This window comes from Arvicanthis niloticus, chromosome 16, assembly GCF_011762505.2.
Source record: "Arvicanthis niloticus isolate mArvNil1 chromosome 16, mArvNil1.pat.X, whole genome shotgun sequence".
Classification (NCBI taxonomy): domain Eukaryota; kingdom Metazoa; phylum Chordata; class Mammalia; order Rodentia; family Muridae; genus Arvicanthis; species Arvicanthis niloticus.
The window spans coordinates 13,305,728-13,325,953 of NC_047673.1; the positions used below are offsets into that span (position 1 = coordinate 13,305,728).

General features: G+C 48.3%; 1 protein-coding gene across 1 annotated transcript; it reads right to left on the minus strand.

The window, feature by feature from the left end:
* Positions 1 to 1,778: 1,778 nt before the first annotated feature.
* Xkr5 (XK related 5) lies at positions 1,779 to 18,608 on the minus strand. Its single transcript, XM_034520558.2, has 7 exons — positions 18,531 to 18,608; positions 16,273 to 16,456; positions 10,416 to 10,600; positions 9,107 to 9,316; positions 7,529 to 7,698; positions 5,710 to 5,821; positions 1,779 to 2,883 (listed from the first exon to the last, which is right to left on the minus strand). Exons 1-7 carry the CDS (start codon positions 18,586 to 18,588, stop codon positions 1,805 to 1,807), a joined length of 1,998 nt encoding a protein of 665 aa, XP_034376449.1. The 5' UTR covers positions 18,589 to 18,608; the 3' UTR covers positions 1,779 to 1,804.
* Between the last annotated feature and the right edge of the window lie 1,618 nt (positions 18,609 to 20,226).

The window sequence follows — 20,226 nt, forward strand, 5'->3', positions numbered from 1 at the left end:
GGAGTGTATGTGTGTGTGAGAGAGAGAGAGAGAGAGAGAGAGAGAGAGAGAGAGAGAGAAAGAGAGAGAGACAGAGAGAGAGAGAGAGGAGTGTGTTTGTTTGTGTGTGCACGTGTCTATGTCAACGGGAGCTTGACTGTAGGAAGAGATCACCTATAAGAGGTAAAGCAACATAAAGTGCAGCCCAGGTCAGGCCTGGGGAAGACAAGGCAGTGCTGAAGTTTATGCTGAAGGAAAGATGGGAAGTAGGGTTTGTTAGGAAGCAGAAAGATGCACACACTGATCTCCTCTGGTTGGCAGTGGCAAGCCTAGGTAGAGCAGGAGCCTGACCCTGTGGAAACACAGTGACCATAATGTACTGATTTCACGCTTGTAACAATCTCCCTACTTCCTGTCTTGATCATGCAAGCGCCATAACACCCTCCTGCCATCCCTGACTGGCTTGTGTGCTTGCAGCAAGGATGCTGATGGCCTGAAAGCTGCAGACACTGTACACCTCCCCCGCTATCTAAGGCTGATCTAAGCACTGCCACACTTCTTCTTCAGGCCCACTGACCGCCTCTGAACCTAGAGGTGTCTGGAGAGGGCAAACCACTCACCCTACCACATGCTCCTCAATGGTTTGTGATGAGGCTTCCTTAACAGAGTTGGAAAACTCTGGGAAAGGATGGGAGCAACCTACCAATGAAAGGATGCCTTCAGGGGAAGAGTTAGAAAGGAATCAAGCATCCAGGAAAGTGGCATTGCTGATGGTCTCCTCATCCAATGAATGGAAGAATAAAAACCAAGTGTGGAAATGAAGTAAATCGGTAATAAAGCTGACGACAATCCACTGGATGGTTTGCAGAAAGGATATCTGGATGGCAGAGGCAGAAGGATTAGGAACTCAATGCCATCCTTGTTTACAAATTGAGATTGAGATTCCACCGTAAAACAACTGAATCAACCAACCAACCAGCCTCCGTCCCTAGGTATTGCTTAGGTCTCGCCAAAGGGATCTGAACTGGCTTGTGTGCTTGCAGCAAGGATGCTGATGGCCTGAAACATGTTGCCCACATTTCCAGTTAGGCTGATTATGAACATATAGCTTCCATCTCTATTAAGAGTTTGTATTCTCTAATAATAAGACACTAAAACTAATGTATCTGAGAAACATACTTTTATTTTTAAAAATATTAGGTGTAGGGGTATTCTGCCTGCATATATGACTATGAATCGCGTGTGCGCTGTGTCCACAGAGACCAAAAGAGACTGTCATCTTCCCGGGACTGCAGTTACAGGTGGTCATGAGTTGCCAGATAGGTACTGGGAATTAGTTGAACCTGGGTCCTCTGGAAGAGCAGGCAGTTCCCATAACTGCTGGACCATTTCTTCTGTCCCAAAAGCATTTTTAAAAAGTGATTAATAGCCATCCAATGTGAGGAGATTATAATTATAGTTATAATTATAATAACATTACAAAGGACCCAGGATGCAATTGGACTCTTGAATTTTTACCTTTGCATGTTTCAGAAGCCGCGAAGAGACACACTAGGCTTTAAGCAGCTCACAAAGGGACCTGGAGGCCCCTTGGCCCCTCCCCATTGCCCGGGAGTTTTGCTGTGCATCAGTGCCATGGGTGATGAGTAAGGGGGAGGGCTTTTTAGACGTTATCCAATCCTGTCCCTTTATCTTTTCAGGTGCGCAGACGGAGACTGGAAGTAGAAGAACGCAGGTGTCCCGTGTGGGATTTCTCTTCCCATGATGCCAAGCGGGCAGTCTGATGATGTATTGACCTGTTGTCATATTTCCACCAAGGCTAGGGTTAGATGAAAAAACTCATCTCCTGCTTCACCCTGGCCCTGTAGCTGGAGTCCCTTGGGACGGACTCGGACTTAGGGGTAGACGTGAAGCAGGGTTCTTCAGCTGCTTTCAGCTGCATCTTTGGCAATGAGCTTTGCGTACTTGGGTCCTTTGCTGGGTCTTTCCACTCCTCACACTCTGAACTATCCAGGGCTCTTCCAGGGAGCCCCGCACTGGGGCAGAAGTTTCTGCCCGGAATAGGACTAATGTTGGCCATGGTGACAGGAAAGGGCTTAGTGACTGCCTGAGGCAACGCAGGCTGCCCGGGCCTGTTCTCTCCTAAAGTCCCAGCGCGGGATGTCCGCAAAGCTCCTGGGCTGCCTTTTTGGTGGGATGTGGTCCTGTCCATGGTGGCACTGAAATACAGTGTTGTGCTCTCCTGTCCTTCCTTCCCCTGCAGGGGACCATCTGTCTCCTTCCCCTGAGCTGCAAGGTCAGCCTTGGACCCAGCCTTTGGCCTATCCTCCTGTGTAGCTGGTGGCTTCTGGCTTGTTGGATCGTCCTCAAGCTCGCTGGCAAAGGATAGATAGCTTGAAGTTTCCAGTGACTCCATCTCTGCTTTCGGAGCCCCTGCATACTCAGACCCTTTCTCCAAGGTCAAAGGGTCACAAGGAGAGGATGGGAGGTCTTGCTGGGAAAACAGGGGTTTCCTCTGCAGATCACAGGAGCAGCCAGGGCTGTCACCTCCGAGGGCTGCGTTGATCTTAGATACACTTCCTGTCTTGAGCGCAAATTTCAGCAACAGCCAGTGGTGGTGGCTGAAGATGGAGTACTCCCCAGATCTCTGCTCCCCCAGCCCCACCTCTGCAGTGTTCTGCTCTGGGCTGGGGCCCTTATCTAGACTTGTTAGCTCATAGCTTTCCTCTTGGCACCAGCTTGAGCCGTCTGGCCTCTCCACTGTGGGAACCATGGCCCTGGGAGGAGGCTCTGATTCAGCTTTGTTATCCTCTATGGGGCCACAGCATCTCCTCATGAAGCTCTCCTGGATGTCTGAGGATTTAGGGTGTAGTAGGCTGTAATAAATAACCAGTGATGCACACCCTGAAACAGAAAACAACAAGAATAACAAAAGGGCAAGCGTGAGTTTATGTTCTGGGACGCCCTACATCCTGCTGCGCGGGACAGACTCGGTGGCTACTTTGAATGGAACAATATAACGCTGACCGACAGTAAGATTCTGAGACTTCAGAACTGACAGTTAAGGGGTAAGGATTTTAAAGAGGCCCCAGCATCTACCAGTTTTGAAACTGTACACCACGGCTTCGGTCCTGTTGAGTCTCAGCCTTCTCCCTGGAGGGCATCTTCCACTGACCGCTTGGCGCCACGTGCAGATTTGTGCCTGCATGGTAGAGATCTCCCAGAATTCCTCAGAATCCCACCGCTGGCTCGGCATGGAGAGATGCCAAAGCCGGGGGAGGCAGGCGGTAAGAAAGAGGCCTCAAAAACAAGGGCCCGAAGCAGAGGTCAGTCGTGCTCCTTAGAAGCCGTGTCGGGGCATTTCCATGAGCAACAACACTTCCTCTGTGCACAAACAGCTTAATCACATTGTTGTCAGTTTCATTTATGTCGATCAGAAGTGTTGACTGCTGCAATAATCTCTTTACCAGAGCATTCCAGTAAGCCACCCACGTTGTTTCCAGTTTCCTGCCGCCGCACCGGAGAAAGTGCCTGTGTTAAGGGTGCTCATTATGTGGGTACAAGATCTGGACTAAGTGTGAGGAGGGGGGCTGAAGGCGCCAGGAGATGGCAGCATGACAGACCATAGGAAGAGCACAAAGGACAGTGCCCCCAGACCCTCAGTGTCTCTGGGCACAAGAGCAGGCCCAGGGCAGGGCACTGGTCTGTGGTAAAATCGGAAGTGGGGACAATGATCGCAGTCCTCTCTGCACTGAACACAGCTCTCACACCCTTCTATGCCTTGGATTCTCACTGAGCCCAAACAGTATGCAGTCACTCATCTTTGGCGAACAAATCCCACCACAGCCAGGAAAGAACAGCAAGCCAGGTGATGCTACCCTACACTAACTACCCTGTGCCCCCAGGCAGCCAGTTAGGCAGCGGGATCTGCCATGGCCAGAGGCACCGGGTATGCTGATTTTCTGTAGGACCCTGCCACCTGCTGGATTCTTGGCTGTAGCTCCAGGCTGCTGTGTGATAGGCACTCAATACACATTTGTCCAGTGAAAGAAGGAAACGGGGAAACTGGATTTGGGCAGGAACTGTCTCAAGTCTGTGTTCTTGAAAGTATAATTCTTTAAAAAAAAATATTACTTTGCACGTATGTATGTTTTGCCTGCACGTGTATCCGTGTACCACAGATCTGCCCGGTGCTCTGAAGAGGCCATAAAATTCCCTGGAAAAGGAATTACAGACCAGTGTAAACCACCACCAGAAGACCCAGGTCCTCTGAAAGAGTAGCCAGTGTTCTTAACCACTGAGCATCTCTCCACCCTCTGTTAGTTTTCTTTTAAAAATTACTTGTTTTCTTGAGACAAGGCCTTGATACATAGCTTAGTCGGGCCTCAAACTTGTGTCAATCCTCCTGTCTCAGCTAAGTGTTAGGATTGCATGCGTGAACCATCATATTCGGCTTATACGGTTTAGTCACAGTAGGGTTGGGCATGGAACCCAAGGCTTCTTGAATGCTAAACAAACACTCATGAGTTGTTTCTGGGATTTTTTTTTTTTAAAATAGGGTTTTTCTTCTTAGCCCAGGCTAGCCACACGCACTATGTAGGCCATGATGGCTTAGAACTCACAGCAATGCTCTTGCCTCAGGCTCCTGAGCACTGGAGTTATCAGAAGGAGCCACCATGTCTGGCAATAACATACTATGATGTGATTTTAAACATGTATTAAATATAATGTTCTATAATGCCCGGGTTTAAGGACTGACTCACAGTTTGGTTGTTTCTGTTCTATCTTCTGATATACTCTCCCCTTCCTACTGGGGATTCCCAGAGGGCCAAAGGTGGGTCAGAGATGTGTCCAGCGCCACCTACTGTTGGGCAACGGAGCAGCATGACATAGCCCAGTCCCTTCTGAGATGACAGGGCAGTTTTACTTACCTCCTACCGTGTTTACTGGACTGGGTCATGCCTCCGGTGAATGAAGTGGTTAGGTCTCTCAGCTGTGAAGACTGTCACTTCATATCCCCAGGGATCCCCCTCTCCACAGGAAGATGACTGGACACAGACCACTTTGTAGGTGGCAGAGTAGCTCTTGCCTGGACACCTCGCCATTTCATTTGACTGGCCATCCACTTGCAAGTATGATACTTAGAAGCAGGCATCTAACTATTCAATTTATGGGCAGCATTTTGGACAGATGTGGCTGCTCCTAGCTTTCTTTGAGGCCGCCATCAGTCTAGTCAGGTAGACAAAGCCAGGCTCAGAGTCTCCAGGCACTTACCCACAGCATGGGTCCCATTCCCTGCCCACTGCCCCTAAGCTATTCCCTGTCCTTCCTGTTGGCATTTCTTTTAGGCTCCACCCAACAGTTACCTAGCAATGGGCAATACGAGGCTGGGCCTCATTTTTTTTACCCATATAAGAAAAACATTCGTTCTTCTTATATGCCAGACTATCAGGGATCAGTGAGCTGTAGGTTCAGTGAGAACCCCTGACTCAGTAAGTGGGAAGTGGCCAAGGAAGAGATATATAACATCAACTGCAGGCCTCCACATGCAAGAACATCTACATACACACTACACATGAGCATCCGTACACATACTGATATATGCACATACATGCACATATACCGTACATACATACCATACACGCACACATGTGAAAATAAAAGAATAAAAATAAAATACAAATACAAGTTGGAGAAGAAGTGTGGCTAAGAAGACTCAGTAGGTCTTACCAATCAGAAATCCAGACAAGACCCCCACCACAGTCCACAGGCTGGTCCCTGGTGCTCCCTGTAGAAAGTCAGTGGCCAGTAGTAAGAGTATGGCGTTCTCCAGCAGCATGACCTGTGGGGGCAAGAGAGAGTCACCATACCTTGCGGCATATAGCTCTGTGTCCTGCTACCTGGACTTCTTTTTACCTGCTGGTGTTTACAAACCAAAGAGCCTCTTCCAAGCAGGAGCAAGGCCTCAATGGGAGTGTTTCTACCCAGGGAGGTTTGCTGGTGTGGTTCATGGAAATACCCACAGAGTCACAGCCACAAAGGAATACAGACAGAATGACGGAGCTTTGGCCCACACTAAGACAGCTGACAGATTCGGGCACAGGTCTAAGAGTTCAAGGCTACATCCCCAGGGTGAGATGGCAGCCCCTTGAACTTCCTGCCTGAGGAATTACAGCTGCCAGGAAGAGGCGCTGCAGAGACACGACGAGAGATAACCAGGGCCCTCACCGCTCTTACAGCAGACACAACAGAAAGCTTGCAATGGTGAATCCGTCTCTCACACCACCCTCACAACTGCCCACCTCAAGGACTTAAGAACATTTCTTTGAAACACAAACATTCAAGGAGGTCACTCTCCCAGTCTGTGAGCACCTTGTTCTCTAACTCAAGTGACCAGCATCTCCTGCCATTCACAGAGACACCTGTCATTCGTTCCTACTCTGGACAACCCCAGTTAACACATCAGATGGGACAGTCACTAACTATTCCCCCTCCTTCCATTTCTACACATTTTCCATTTCTATGACTCAACCCCCATACTCCCCTCACCTCTGCTCTCTGTTTTCCCTTCTAAACTTTCCGATCACCTCAGTATAAATCAGAGTTCAGTTGTATCACTACAGACCAGATATTACCTTTCCTTACACTAGTCTCTGCCTTTGTCTCCCTGGCAGCACCACATGGACTCCCCAGTGCTTTGTGGTCCCTATGCTACCACTGTAGCTTTGCCCAAGATACCCCCAAGCCTCTCTTAAAGCAGACTCTTGTCCTCAAAGGCTCTGTTTCTTTGAGACTCTTAACGGCAGTGGGTGCGTTTCTTTGTATATCTATAGCTACAAAGAGCTGCACGCTAGCTTTCAGTTCATTTCTAACATATTTTTTAGGCCGTGTGTATGCTGAGATGAATCAACCTCTCATGGGTGAAGCCATGCTTTCCAGAGCTATAACCACCTCTGATAAAAGAAGAAGTTGAGGCCATGTGTTCAGGCTGGCAATGCTGCTTGAAGCTATGTCAGGGGAAGGGCCTGGGACTCTCCACTTTGGAAAAATCCCCCAAGTGCATCTGCCAATGAAGTCTGTGGAGTTGGCTGCACCTGAAGCTCCTGATGACTGTTAGGCTATTCTCAAAGTGTGTAGTTACTGTTTATAACTTCTCCTTATGTCAGGAAGTGTGTGTGTATGTGTGTGTGCGTGCACAGGCATGTAGAAGATCTAGTGCTTTCCACTATCGCTCTCCCTTATTGTCTGAGAAAGGGTCTCTCACAAAACTGGAAGCTCGATATTTTGGCAAGGCTGGCTAGTAAGGTCTTGGGATCTGCCTGTGTCTGCCCTCAGTGCTGAGGTCAAATGCATTCGGTTGCTGGGGATTTGAACTCAGATCTTCATGCATGTATAGTAAGTTCTCTTACCCACTGAGCTGATCCCCCAGCCCCTAATATCCCTTCTTTAATAGATGTACAGGCACACACCCATATGTGCACCTCCCCACCAAACATGCGACAGGCAATGTAAAAGTTGAGCTTGAAGAAAACCACCATCGCCCACTTGCCAAGTAGAAGCTGGCCATCCTGCTTCGGGAAGGGCTGTCCCAGAAATTGATGTAGCAGAGGATGAACACAGCCCCCACCAGCAGATTGAACAGCCTCCAGTGGCAGGTGCTCTCTATAATGTCGCTCTGCTGGGCTACGAGCCAGAAGGTCATCACCAACCAGTGAGCACCTGGAGGGAGTAAGGGGTAGAAGTCAGTGTTCACGGAGAAGGTGGGTAGGCGGTGAGGTTGAAATTGAACATCCCAGAAGAGACCCCCAAATCCAGAAGAGAACCAAGGGGCACAGACAAGTCACTCGTTCCATCTTTCCAAGTCCTATCTCTCTGAGCCTCACAGGGGGCTTTTCACCTAGTTTGGAGCTGAGAAAACAGACTGGCTTCTGTGTTGCCCATCAGAGCCTACATATGGATGGATAGATACTCTTCTGCTTCCAGAAAGCACTTAAGGAAGCAGTTATAAAACTCTACCCTTTTTACACTGTTGCTCTACAAGTGTCAACCCTCCAGACCCAAAGAGAACTCCGTGTGGACCAGTTACAAGTTTTAATCTTATATTTTAAGATGGATAGCCTCATTTTGGATCATAAGCTGAATTTTAAAATGACCAATAAAATGTAGTTAATTTCTCTGTAAAAACACAGCTTCTCTCCCCACCCAATAATGTTCCTTTTCTGCCAATAACTGTATTAAATGTTTGCTCTTGGTACATGGGCCAGCTATTTCTCAATGTTCTTGGTTCTTTTAAAACAAGAGTACACTGTTCCTTTTTGCAGAGTGTATTCACTGATGACCAGAGGACACTGCTGTCCTTGGCAAGGACACACAGGCCCCATTCAGGAGTCTGAAGGGCCAGACAGACTCTCGGTCATCACATTCATATCTGTGCTGCTGGCTCTGAGACGGACGGGGTTCGGGAGAGCCTTCCTGTGTGAACCAAAGACAGTGTCCAATAACCAAAGCAAGTGGGGCGCTTATAGAGGTTCTGGGCAGCATCATACACTGCACAGTCTTGCACAGGATCGGCTGGAATCTGGATCTTTCTCTTGTGCAACCAAGGCAGTGAGATCCACACTCTCTCCTATATGAGCAACGACTTTCTACCGGAAAGCCTGTGATCTTCAATAGTCTTCTGAGGACTGTGGTTCCAGCTTTAGCTGGCGTTTCTGTGGTGGTAAATCCAAAGAGCCAGCATTCACTACAATCCATGGCGTTTGATGCACACTCGTGGGAACTAGGCTCTGGTCCTCTATGTTCATGGGTCAGGCCTGTCAAGAACTGTTAGGCTGACAGAGCATAGCAGAAGCCATGCAGTCGCTGTTCTAGGTTTAAGAGAACTGGGCGTTTCTATGTTCTCTTTCTTAGAACTGTCATTACAAAGGTGAGTGCAGGTATACTGGTGCTGAAGAGAGAGATCACATCTGTGCATCCAGCCTGCTGAGCTCTCCTGGGAACACAGGGACCTGCTTTTCTACCTTCTTCATAAGATTCTCTGCCAAACCCAGCCAGCAACAGATCTGGGACCAAGGACCATGTACAGTTACTGTTAAGGCTTTATGAATAGGATGGAAGTCCCACTTACCTCCGACCACCAAAACCCAAACATGGTAAACTCTGCAGAACAGAACCAGGCTCAGCACACGAGCACCCAGCATGCCCATCCTCCAGAGCTGCTGGCACAAGAGAGCAGCCCATAGCATGGTATGGTGGCCTGGCTTCATGATGCCCAGGAAACGGTTGTATGACACTAGAGCCCAGGACAGTGAAGACCAGGAAAGTAGGGCACTGATTCCTGGAAGATTAAACAGACAGAGGTCCCTACAGGCTCTGAAGCACACACAGATTCATTATCCCCCCTCCCTGCCCCCATCCCTTTCCGAGAGCATCCAACTTCTTAACAAAAACTAGCCCAATGGTGATGTACTAGAGACCAATTTCCTTGGTGGTGGGTAACTTAACAATGGTGTAAGAACATGTGTTTCCATGGAGATGAGGGACGCTAGAAATCTGCCTAGTGCCCTAGATGGTCTTCCTCTGGATGCCCTTTAAAAATGTCCCAGCCCCTGAGCTTCTAAGGCCTACGGTCTAAACTATGATTAAATGGATACGTGTCCTACAGGACCCTAGACACAGTTTATTACAAGTATGTATTCTCCACATAATGAAGTTTGATGAAAGAATGGTAGAGTACACAACCACAGCTAAACACTTAGGTCTTCTGGTGTAAGTTGGGATACTTAGAGGGGAGAGGAACTGGGCGTGGCAGTGCACACCTTCAATCCCAGCACTCAGGAGGCAGGAGGATCTCTTTGAGTTCAAGGCCAACCTAGTCTGTAAATACGAGTTCCAAGATAGCCAGGGCTGTTGTACAGAGAGACTCTGTCTCAAAAGCCTAACCGAACCAATGAAACAATAAAACAGAGGAAGAAGGGAGGAGTAGAGGGAGGTGGAGAGGAGAGAGGAGGAAGAGTTGTAGGAGGAAGTAATGAGGAGTCCGGGCTGGAATGGGAGCTGGGGACATATCTGCAGGAGACTGAGCTAAGCTTTCTGTCAGGCTTTCAGGTGTCAGGTCTGCTGCAACAGGAGTAGTCCCGGGAGAGATGGGCACGTGGTCTCCCTCCCCAAGTTGGTTTTCAAGGTTATCTCCACGCTGCCAATTTTTTGTCTTATGGATTGACTTTAGATACTTTACCCCCAAGAAACCAGCTCTCTCTGAACTCATGATCCCAGCAAAAGCCAGCTGTAACCATCATTTGGGTCAGTGAGAATTGGGGTTTCCCTAAATCTCCCAAACTGGAGAAATCTTGAGAGGACACCAGGGCCTACAAGTTTGGGAACATGTTCCTGTCATTGGAAGCGGATGGTATGAGACCATTGTGAAAGGCACCCACCTGGCACAGTGTCTGTGAAGTCAGAGGCTAGGAACACATACACCTGAAGCAGCAGGTGGGGCCCTGTCTGCAGCAGAGCCTCCAGGAGCCGCAGGGCTGCCAGGTCCGCCTCCTGCAGGTGTAGTTGTCCCCAGCAGGGAGCCTCCTTTCCCTTCCACAGAGCTGTTGCCACAGAGTCCCAGTGCCTACCGAGAGCAAAGACGTTATGACGTGGATCATGGAGCTGGTGACTTTGGCTTCCACACCAACCTTTCACTGGAGGTATGCGGCAGTTTTAAGAATGCCTCTCTGTACCTACTGTGTCCTTTGGGGCCACCAGTTAGGCTGCTGCTAATCTCTGAGTCCAAGCTGCTTGTTTCAGGTCAAACTTCAAGCGTTCAGCAGGCTGCCACTGTAGCCCATTTTCCCCAAGACTGGAAGGGCCAAGGGTGGGGAGGCTGAAGTTACTGCAGGGATAAGGGACCTAGGCTGGGCCTCATGAGACTTGCAGGAAATCTTGATCAGTGTCCTCACCCCAGATCTTTGAGGAAGGGGAATGAACCCCTTCAGTAGAGATCTGCTGCAAAGCCCTATGGGTAATCATCTCTTTAGAACACAGAGGGAACCCTCACCTTCCTCCTTGGAATGTAGAACTCTCAGTACCCCGAGATGGAACCCTCTAAGAGCAACTGGGGAAAATGGGTCTAGGATCCTCACAAGAGGCTGGCAAAAAACGCAGATGAGTGGGGCAAGATGGGGGAAGCTAGGGCCGATATGGTCCTATTGAAGCACACCAGGGTTCTCAGTTTCAGCCAGGAAAGTTGGCTTTTTCTCTAGAAAACTGAAATTGGCAGAGTTATGTATGCTGTGTTTGAGATAGGACATAAATATATCCATTGTGCTGTGTATTAGTGAATATATGTGTAAATGTATGCGCACATATGTATAATGCAGTGTGCAAGCATGTAGATCTGGTGTACAGCATATGCAAACACAGTGGGCATGTACACATAGGCCGATATATGCAGGTTTACACAGGTACATGTGCACATGAAATGCATATCACATGTGCATATGTCCACACATGTATCAGCATATACATGTACATTGTGTGTATATATGTATGTGCATGTGTAGGTGTGTGTATGCACAGCAGACATGAACATCTGGAAGAAAGCTATACTTTCTTACTTTACTATACTATCTCTTTACTATGCTGCCCTTTACTTACTATATACTATACTTAAGCAGTAAGTACTGAAGGTTTGGGAGAGATAGAAGTGTTGGGTATAGAAAGGAAGGAGTGAATGCAGGGAATGCTGGAGTAAGCAGAGCAGGCCTTGGCTGGGCAGGGTGGAGAGGGGCTTATAGATAGATGGCTCTGAGACTTCAAGCTTAAGCTCTTGGAAGTGGGATGCTAACATGTAATAGAAAGACACCTGCCAGCAGCTGCTTGACTGACAGGAGAGAATACAAATTTTGTTTTCAGAAACGAGGAATTGTGAGGAGCCGTGGAGCCTTCCCTCACACCTTCGAAGGATCTGGGGCTTTTGGTTATAAATTAGGACTCATGGACGGAGGCAAATGGTTGTAAATTAGGACTCATGATCTGGACTGGAAGTGGCTAGAGGAGATGGTGTGCAGGTATTGGGGGCCCAAGGCAGAACATTAGCAACTTGTCACCCCAAGGAAAATGAAGCCACCAAAAGTGGTTGGTGGGAAGGGCAGTAAGTCTGTAAAAGCATGGGGTGTTTTCAGAGTCAAGTGCAGACACAAGGCAGAGCACACAGGGAGCAAGAGGCTGCTGGTTGAGAGAGGCACAGCTGGAAAGCAGGGACCAGGGGCCTGTAGGTCTGGGCTGGCCAGGGCCACAGGGTCACATCAGCTTAGGCATGATTAGGTGACCTTCTTAGTGTGCAACAAGAATCAAAACTTAGAAAGAAGCCAGAACACGCCCTTGACTGTGTTTCCACAAGCACACAGTAGGCACTTTGTTTTGATACTCTCATCTTGTGCAAGTCAACTAGGAAGTGGTATGGGCCACTCTTCACAAGAGCCTGAATAACCACACCAGCTGCCTGTGGGGTCACTGCGGGCTTTGAGGGCCCACAGGGGTTAGGTTTTACCTTCACCTGCCATCATCCTCCCTGGGGCTATGTTCTTCAGCAAGGAGGCAGCTCGGTTCCATCTGGGAACCACTTGAGTGGGAATGAGTACCTGAATGTGTGTGGAGCAGATTCCTTATTGGAGAGGCCAAGGTGGCCAGTGAGTGCATCCTGGAGAGAACAGAAGATTTGTAGACATGAAGCTGAGTTGGGACAGGGGAGATGAGAGATTAGTGGGATAGGACAGTACAGTCGGATGGGATCCATGGCCAGGAATGAGACAGTGGAGTGACATTGCAATGCTGTAGTCAGGCTGGGAGATGGGGGAACTCAGGCTGAGACTAGTAGGCAACTTCGGGGAACTCCCTGGGAAGCTGGAATGAGATGGGAGTTGTAGGGGCTTGTTTCTGATGTCCTGAAAGGCACCCAGATTTCTCCTCTGGATACTGTGCCTCAGGCCTCCATCTCTTTCCTTCCACCGTCCTGGGTTTCTGACTGTGCCAACTGTTCCTGGTACCATCTCTATAAGGCCTGATCTGTTCCTTTGTTCCAGGCCCTTCCCAATGACACTGCTGCTTTTAGCTCTTCCCAAGTTAGTCTCAGACACTGTACTTAATTAGGTGTGTCTGCGGCTCGTCAGGGCACACACAAGATATTCCATGTGAGCCAAGAGTCCTAGTTGCATTAAAAACAACATACGTCTAAGCAGAAGCCAGGAAGTGTAATCACCGTACCTGACAGGTCTTTGGAATTAAGTTTCTCGGCTTTTACCAGGCTAAAGAAAAAAGTCAGCCATGTCTACCACAACTAGAACAGTCTATCCTGTGCTCGCAGCTTAGCGAATAAGTGATTCTTCTGTTCATGTTTTTAAACATTAACGTTAATGTGACGTTAGAGTTGAAACAGTCAGCAGTGCAAGGTTTGAGTACAGCTATACTTCATTTGCTTGTTTATTTAGTGTGTGTGTGTGTGTGTGTGTGTGTACTCATGTGTGGGTACTGTGCAGCAGCAGTCAGGGGGACAGCTTTTGTGAGTTAGCTCACTCTCTCTCTCTCTCCCCACCGGGCAAGTGCTTTTACCTGCGTTAAAACATGAACCTGCACCTATGTGTCAAGCTGGTCTTATATGCCCTTAAAGTTTGCCTCAATTTTCTCTCCACTAAAGAAAAGTTGCCACGCTAAGATGCCTGCTGAGTAGGAGAGCATTTAGGTAGTCTCCCCTCCTCTCAGGCTGAATTTCTAAATAGATATGCAGGCTTTTCAAAAACAAAGGGGCGCAAGTACATGCAGTGTTGGAGTGGAAACAACGTGTTCAAGATGAGAAAAATAACTGCCGTTGTGTAAAAGGAGTTGTAACGACCACCAAGTTCTCTTGAACAGTAGACTTAACATTATACTCTGTGTTGTTTGGAATTAAAACCAGAATCCATTTCTGTCTTCAGCCCTTGCATTTTTTATAAGCGGTTTCACCTCAAGGGGTTTGCGTTTTATTGATTTTTTTTTTCTTTTGCTAGTTCATTCGTCTGCATTTCATTATGGAGTCAGTTAATGAGTTTCAATTTTTATGAAGTTCGAGGTTGTACAAACACAGCTGTTCTGGCTCCCCCTACAGGTGGTTTGACAAACTGCAATGAAACCAAACCAAACCAAAGGTGATCTGCGGGGATGGCTTAGCTCCTGGTTTTGTTTGTGAGAGCCGCTTTTAGAGAGTGAAAAGGATTCACCACTTTCAACTTTCAGTGCTTTCTGTTGAGGAGGTAGACTGAAGTTGGGCTTATCGGCAGTCCCCGAAACACTGTGGAGGGGATGTCCGATATGCTTCTTCTGGCTGCCAGGAGCTGAGAGCTAATACTCTGGTCTAGTTCTAAGACCTGCGCAATCTGGCTTTTCTCTTAGGATGTGTTAACTTTTCTCTCTTCCTGGAAATCTATACTTTCTTTCCCTCAATTACCTCTTTTAAAAATTATGCATTAATTTAAAAGTGCAGGTTTATTTTTATTTATGTGTGTGCCTGCCTCTCTCTCTCTCTCTCTCTGTGTGTGTGTGTGTGTGTGTATGCGCGCGCGCGTGTGCCTGTGCATGCATGCGTGCACCTATAAAGGGCAAAAGAGGGCATCAGATCGCCTGGAGCTGGAGTTAGAGGCAGTTGTAAGCCATCTTATGTGGCTTCTGGGAGCTTAACAGTAGTTTGTGCTTTCTATCCCTGAGCCATCGCTCAAGCTACCAATATTGTTATTATTATCATTGTCAACTATATAATAATAAATTAATATATCTATTACATTAATTTATTATATTATTATACATATATTATTATAAAATAAAAATTTAAATAAAATATTATTATAAATAAATATACATATGACATTATATTAAATAATACATTAATACATATAATAATAATAATAATTTTGAGACATGTATGTCTCATTATGTAGCACAGGTTGGTCTCTCTACCTCACAGAGATCTGTCTGGCTTTTTATCTTAAGGGCTGGGATTAAAGGCTGTGTGACCACACCAGCCTCTGACACTAATTCCCTGAAGGCTTATAAGGTCCCCAGGGTCTCTACAGAGCCCCAGAAGGCAGATTTACCTGCGAATAGTTAAGGATGCTTCTTTCTGAAGGCTATTTTGAATTCTGCTTTTGAGCTATCAAATGCTTGTTTACATTGAAGATATTTCACTAGCTTGATACCCCACTGTCTTTGAGGTCTCACCACATACGGCTAACTACCTATCAGTGAGCCCTCTGTCCTTATGCAAGGCCAGACAAAGGAGGGGTAGAGAGTAGGCGTTGCTCCAGGAAGGCTGCAGCCACAAATTCTATGAGACAACTTCTCTCCCTGCCAGTGACAGCCCTGCTGTTTCAGGAGAGCACAGAGCTCAGACCAGAAGGCCCAACTTGGGATAATGCTGTAACACATGTGTTTTTGATGCTTCTACGTGACAAGCATCTGTCGGAAGGGAACATGAAGATGAGGCAGTCACTTGATGTCTCCCTAGAAGCACTTTCTACTCTGACCCAAGTCCAATCTGGGTAGAGAGAGAAGACACAAGTACCCAGGAGAGACATCAGCACTTGGCAATGGCTCCTGGGATACCCTTCAAACCTTGATCATCTGTGATTTAGTAAGCACTTGAGTCGCAGGCTTCACCTGTCTGGTTCTTTATTTCTTCCCCCTTTATAAAAATCCTCTCAACTCTCCAGGGTTACGGGGCAGCTGGGAGTGGACATGTGTGGTGTCTGTAAATGGACAGCTTCCCTTCTCCTGGTAGTAATAACCCTTCACCTCTGGAGACACCTATGGGCACAGGGAAGCTACCTATACTAGGTCTATACCTGGCAACCTTTTATACAAAGAAAAGAAAAACAACCCCCAAAAAATGCTGGCCCTGGCTCCCAGGTCACTTCTTCTTGCCACAGATGCATAAAGCAAATGCCATCACATGGGCTTTACTGTCTAACTTGTGGTTAATTAAGTCTGGGCCACCTTCATGGACTAAGGTGTCAGATGGAGCACTTTAAGCTAATGTATGTGAATCCAGAGGTTGATTAAAGGGTAGAAACAGCAATGCTGTTGAATCCGGCTAAAGACAAGAAAAAGCATTTAAAGGTCACAGGGTGCAGTGAGGAGGAGCCCCGGACGTTAGAGATGCGTTAGGATGCCAAGGCCAGACAGGGCTGTGGCCCTGAGCTCCCATGGCTTTAAGGTCAGAGTGTGTATGGATAGGGGGATTCTCCACTGCATCAGATGGGGGGGGGGTGTTCTTACCGCTTCCAGACGCCAAGCTGCAGAAGATGCAGTACCGCCAGCCACCAGTGACCCTGATGCCCATCTGCTTGGAACCACAGAAAACTCAAGGCCTGGACCAAGAAGCCGGGTAGGAGGACAGAAAAGGCCAGCCACCCCCAGAGGAGATGGCCTGTGGTAAAGTAGTAAACTATGGAGCAGAGGCCTGGGGTAGAGACAAGATGAGGGGTGTTGAAATGACAGAGTTAGGCAATGCTTTATATGTACCCATCTTCTCTATGTTATAGTGCTCTGACACACTCAAAACCTTTCTGCCACAGACAGAGCAGCGTTCTTCCAAAAATGTGTCAGGGATATGCATTCTAGTCAACTCGGAGCTTCTGAGTTAGACCCATATACTCTAGGAAATGGTACTTCTCTGCCTTAGCCTGTCTAGGGTCAGGAGCCAAGTGGCTAGAGACCTACCAAGAGCCCAAAGCTCACAGAAAGTACCCACAGAAGATAAGTCTGTTCACCATAGTCAGTCTATCTTGTCTGATGAAGTTCTAACAGAGGTTCTGGCTCATGATCAACCGAATCTTCCTATATGGCCCCACACAGTATGCCCTGCCTCTTATCCCTGGGAGCTGTGATCTTTCCTAAGTCTGTTGTGTCCAACAGATCATTTAGCTAAAATAAAACAAACCCCCCAACGAACCAGGTCCCAAACCAACATAACATCCTTACCATTAACAAGGAGCCAAGAGGGCCTGCTAGCAATAAGACAGGCACAATGGTAGCAGTATGTGTGTGGGGTTGTCTGTGGGGTTACACCGGATATGTGCTAAGTACCTGGGGAAGACCCAGTGATGGGGGATCCAACATGGTAGAGGTGACCTCACCTCTACCTCACAGTTACAGTTAAGCAGGGCTGCATGTGCCGGACTTTAGTCATAGCTGGTTCTGTGTGAGGCTGGCTTTGACTTTTGTGTTTCTAGGGATTGAACACAGGGCCATTCCTATGCTAGGTAAGGCCTCTACTATCCCTGAGTCTGCTTTTCTTTTTATTTCGAGACAATGTTCTGCTAGATTGTTCAGGCCTGCTTTAAACTCTTTCTGCAGCCTAGGTGGGTCTCGAACTCACCACGTTCATCCACCCCAACCTCTTCAGTGGCTTGGATTGTATGCTTATGCCATCAGGCTAGGCTCTAGCTATATAACTTCGGATGTCCCCAGGAAGCTGTGTTGGTATTACTGATGGGGACAGTGGAAGGTACTCAGGAACCCTTTCACCGTTGTCCTGAGTTTTCTAGTATTACCAAGGAATGTGGATGGGCAGGCACAAACCCCATTGCTCCGAGGCACAGCTGAGAACCAAGGAGCTATGCGAAGAGAATGGTCACTATTCCTTTCTCAGTCCCAGGTCCTGTTCAGTGCACTAACAAGCTTCCTGCTAAACATTCATCCTTTCCTGTTACAAAGCTAAGGACCTAGGGCACTTTGGGCAACAGTGTCCATCCTTGCCTCTCCAGCGTCTAAACTAGCGCCCTTTGGGATTCTGAGTGTGTGTCGGGGACGGGAATCTGCAGGGATTATTTTGTAAATTAGAGGTAAATTTCAGAGCTACCATGTCCAAGAAGGGACACGGAACCTTGGTGGATCAGCCTGGTGGAGTTTCCCCAGGGACAGGGCCTTGTAGGACAGTGGCGGAAGTGGGCGGAGGCACTCTACGCCAGCACTGAAAGGGTTACAGGTTCAAATGCAAAAGGCGCGAAAAGTATGGCCATCTTGCTTCACCTCCGCTACCCACAGGACCCGTGTCTCTAGCAAACCAGCATTCTGCTGTGTCACAACCAGAAAGGGGAACCAGTGCCCTTTGGGATCCCACCCCTCCACCTCTCCCAGCTCTCGGATCGCATGCTGCCCCAGCCCGGAGCCCGGGTGTCCAGGGAGCCAGGGCGCCTCACCAAGTGCTGGCGCTCCAAAGTAGCCTCCTCACGCAGCTCTTTGCAGAGCACCAGCGGGAGGAGTGAGAAGGAGTTCAGGACTCCGGGTTTGGAATATGGGGAGGATCCATGCATGGAGGGATGTCTAACTGCGTGGAGGAAATCATGCATGGTGAGGGGATCACACCGGGAGTGCTCTGCAGGCTAGGAGGGGGAGCTACTGTGCGTGCACCGGCGCAGTGTTTGCTGCCTGCCTGCCGGAGGAGCGGGTGTAGCGGTGGCAGATGTGCCCCGCACACTGGGTTGGAGTAGGGTATTGGAGGGGTGAGCACTCGCGGGCTGCGCCGCACTCACGCGCGCTTTGCTCGGCCGCCTGCAGCAGGGCAGAGAGCCCCAGGAGCCCCGCGTGCATCTTCTGAGCTGCTGCTGCCTGTGCCCGCCCCTTCCCCTGCCCAGGACCGGGTCGGGGATGCTTCCGGCTTGGGGGCCCAAGACAGGAGGCTTTTCTTCTCAGCCAGTGACCAAGTAGCTAGTAGGGTGGGGGTGAAGGCGGGGACAGAGGGCAGGGGAACCCACAGGTTCTTTTAGGGGGCAGTCTCGCGGTCTATGCCTGATTTGCATGCTGCCCCAGCATCCTAACGGCTGTAAGGCACAACGGGTTTGTTCTGAAGCAAAAAGGGTTAGTTACTGGATCATTACAGTGGTCATAGTCAGGGGGTTTGCTCAAAACAAAGTCCACTTAACTACTAGTTAGAGTGGTGTGTGTGTGTGTGTGTGAGAGAGAGAGAGAGAGAGAGAGAGAGAGAGAGAGAGAGAGAGAGAGAGAGAGAGAGAGATTTTGCGCGCGCGGGGAATAGAAATTGGAATAGCTGATTGGGACTTTTAAAATTTTTCAGTTGTGTGTCCAGAAAAGGGAATGGAAAAGCACCTAAAGTGGCAACTCCACCTTTTATGGCTGCTTTGCTTTCAGACCTGCCCCAGCCAGAGGTAAACCTGCCCACGGAAAGTCTTTCTGGAGATGGGAAAGCATCACCCTGACATTTGTTACGATGCAGAGGTTATGTAGGATCGTGGCCATGGACGTGAGGACAAAGATTGTTCTAAATCCTCCATGCCCAGTGGAAAAATGTTTTATAACCATTGAGCAGGCGTGGCAGGAAATTACTAAGAAGAGATCAGGCCTACAGCGATTCTGCCCAATAGAATTCTTGCAAAGGAATAAGAGTACATAAATTAGGACTGGAAATAAATGCTGTTCATGATTAGTGACGGGTGGGGAACATTTCAATATATTTTTCAACATTTATAGCCTTGAAACATCCCAGCACCCTCCCACCCCAATTCCCAGGTGTATGGTTTGAGAAATAAATACATATCCCATATTTCATATGTTAAAAACAGTCCAACGTAGGTAAGATGGAGAATCAGGACGTGGGCTGCCTCTCTAGTCTGCCTTGTATGGTGTGTCCAGTGTCGAGGGGCATTGTCCTCCAGGTTTGGCATGCCATAAATGGAGATTACAGAAGGGTCAGTGCTTTCATAAGACGGTTGACACTTTGTCCCTAGACCTGACTCAGGGGAGACTGTTGTGAGACAGATTTTTCCTGGGGAGACATAACATGACAGACAAAAGCAATGGTTACACCCATGTCCAGTTTGGTAAACCAGTGAGTATTTACTGGGGTGACTAACAGGAGAATGGGAGGCTGCATTACTTACAAGGAATCACAAAGATCACCCTGATTTGGGTTTAGATTTCTCCTGCAGGGTCTGCATGGCATTAGCCCAGAAAGGTTGGTACTCTCTATCCTTCAAGATGACTGAGGAAATCTCGCAAGGATAAGGTAGATGGGTTGAGAGATCCTTTACAGTCTCAAGATTCCCCACTCTCTGAGTAAGTCCCAGGCCCTGCTTAACATGGCCTAGTTAGATTGTTGGTGGCCTCTCTGGAGAATAATCTGGCTTCCCAGTGTGAGAAGCCTTCCTCAGGGCAGGTAGAACTCCTTCCACACAGGATGTGTCTATGCTCAGAACTAAAATGGGTTCTAGA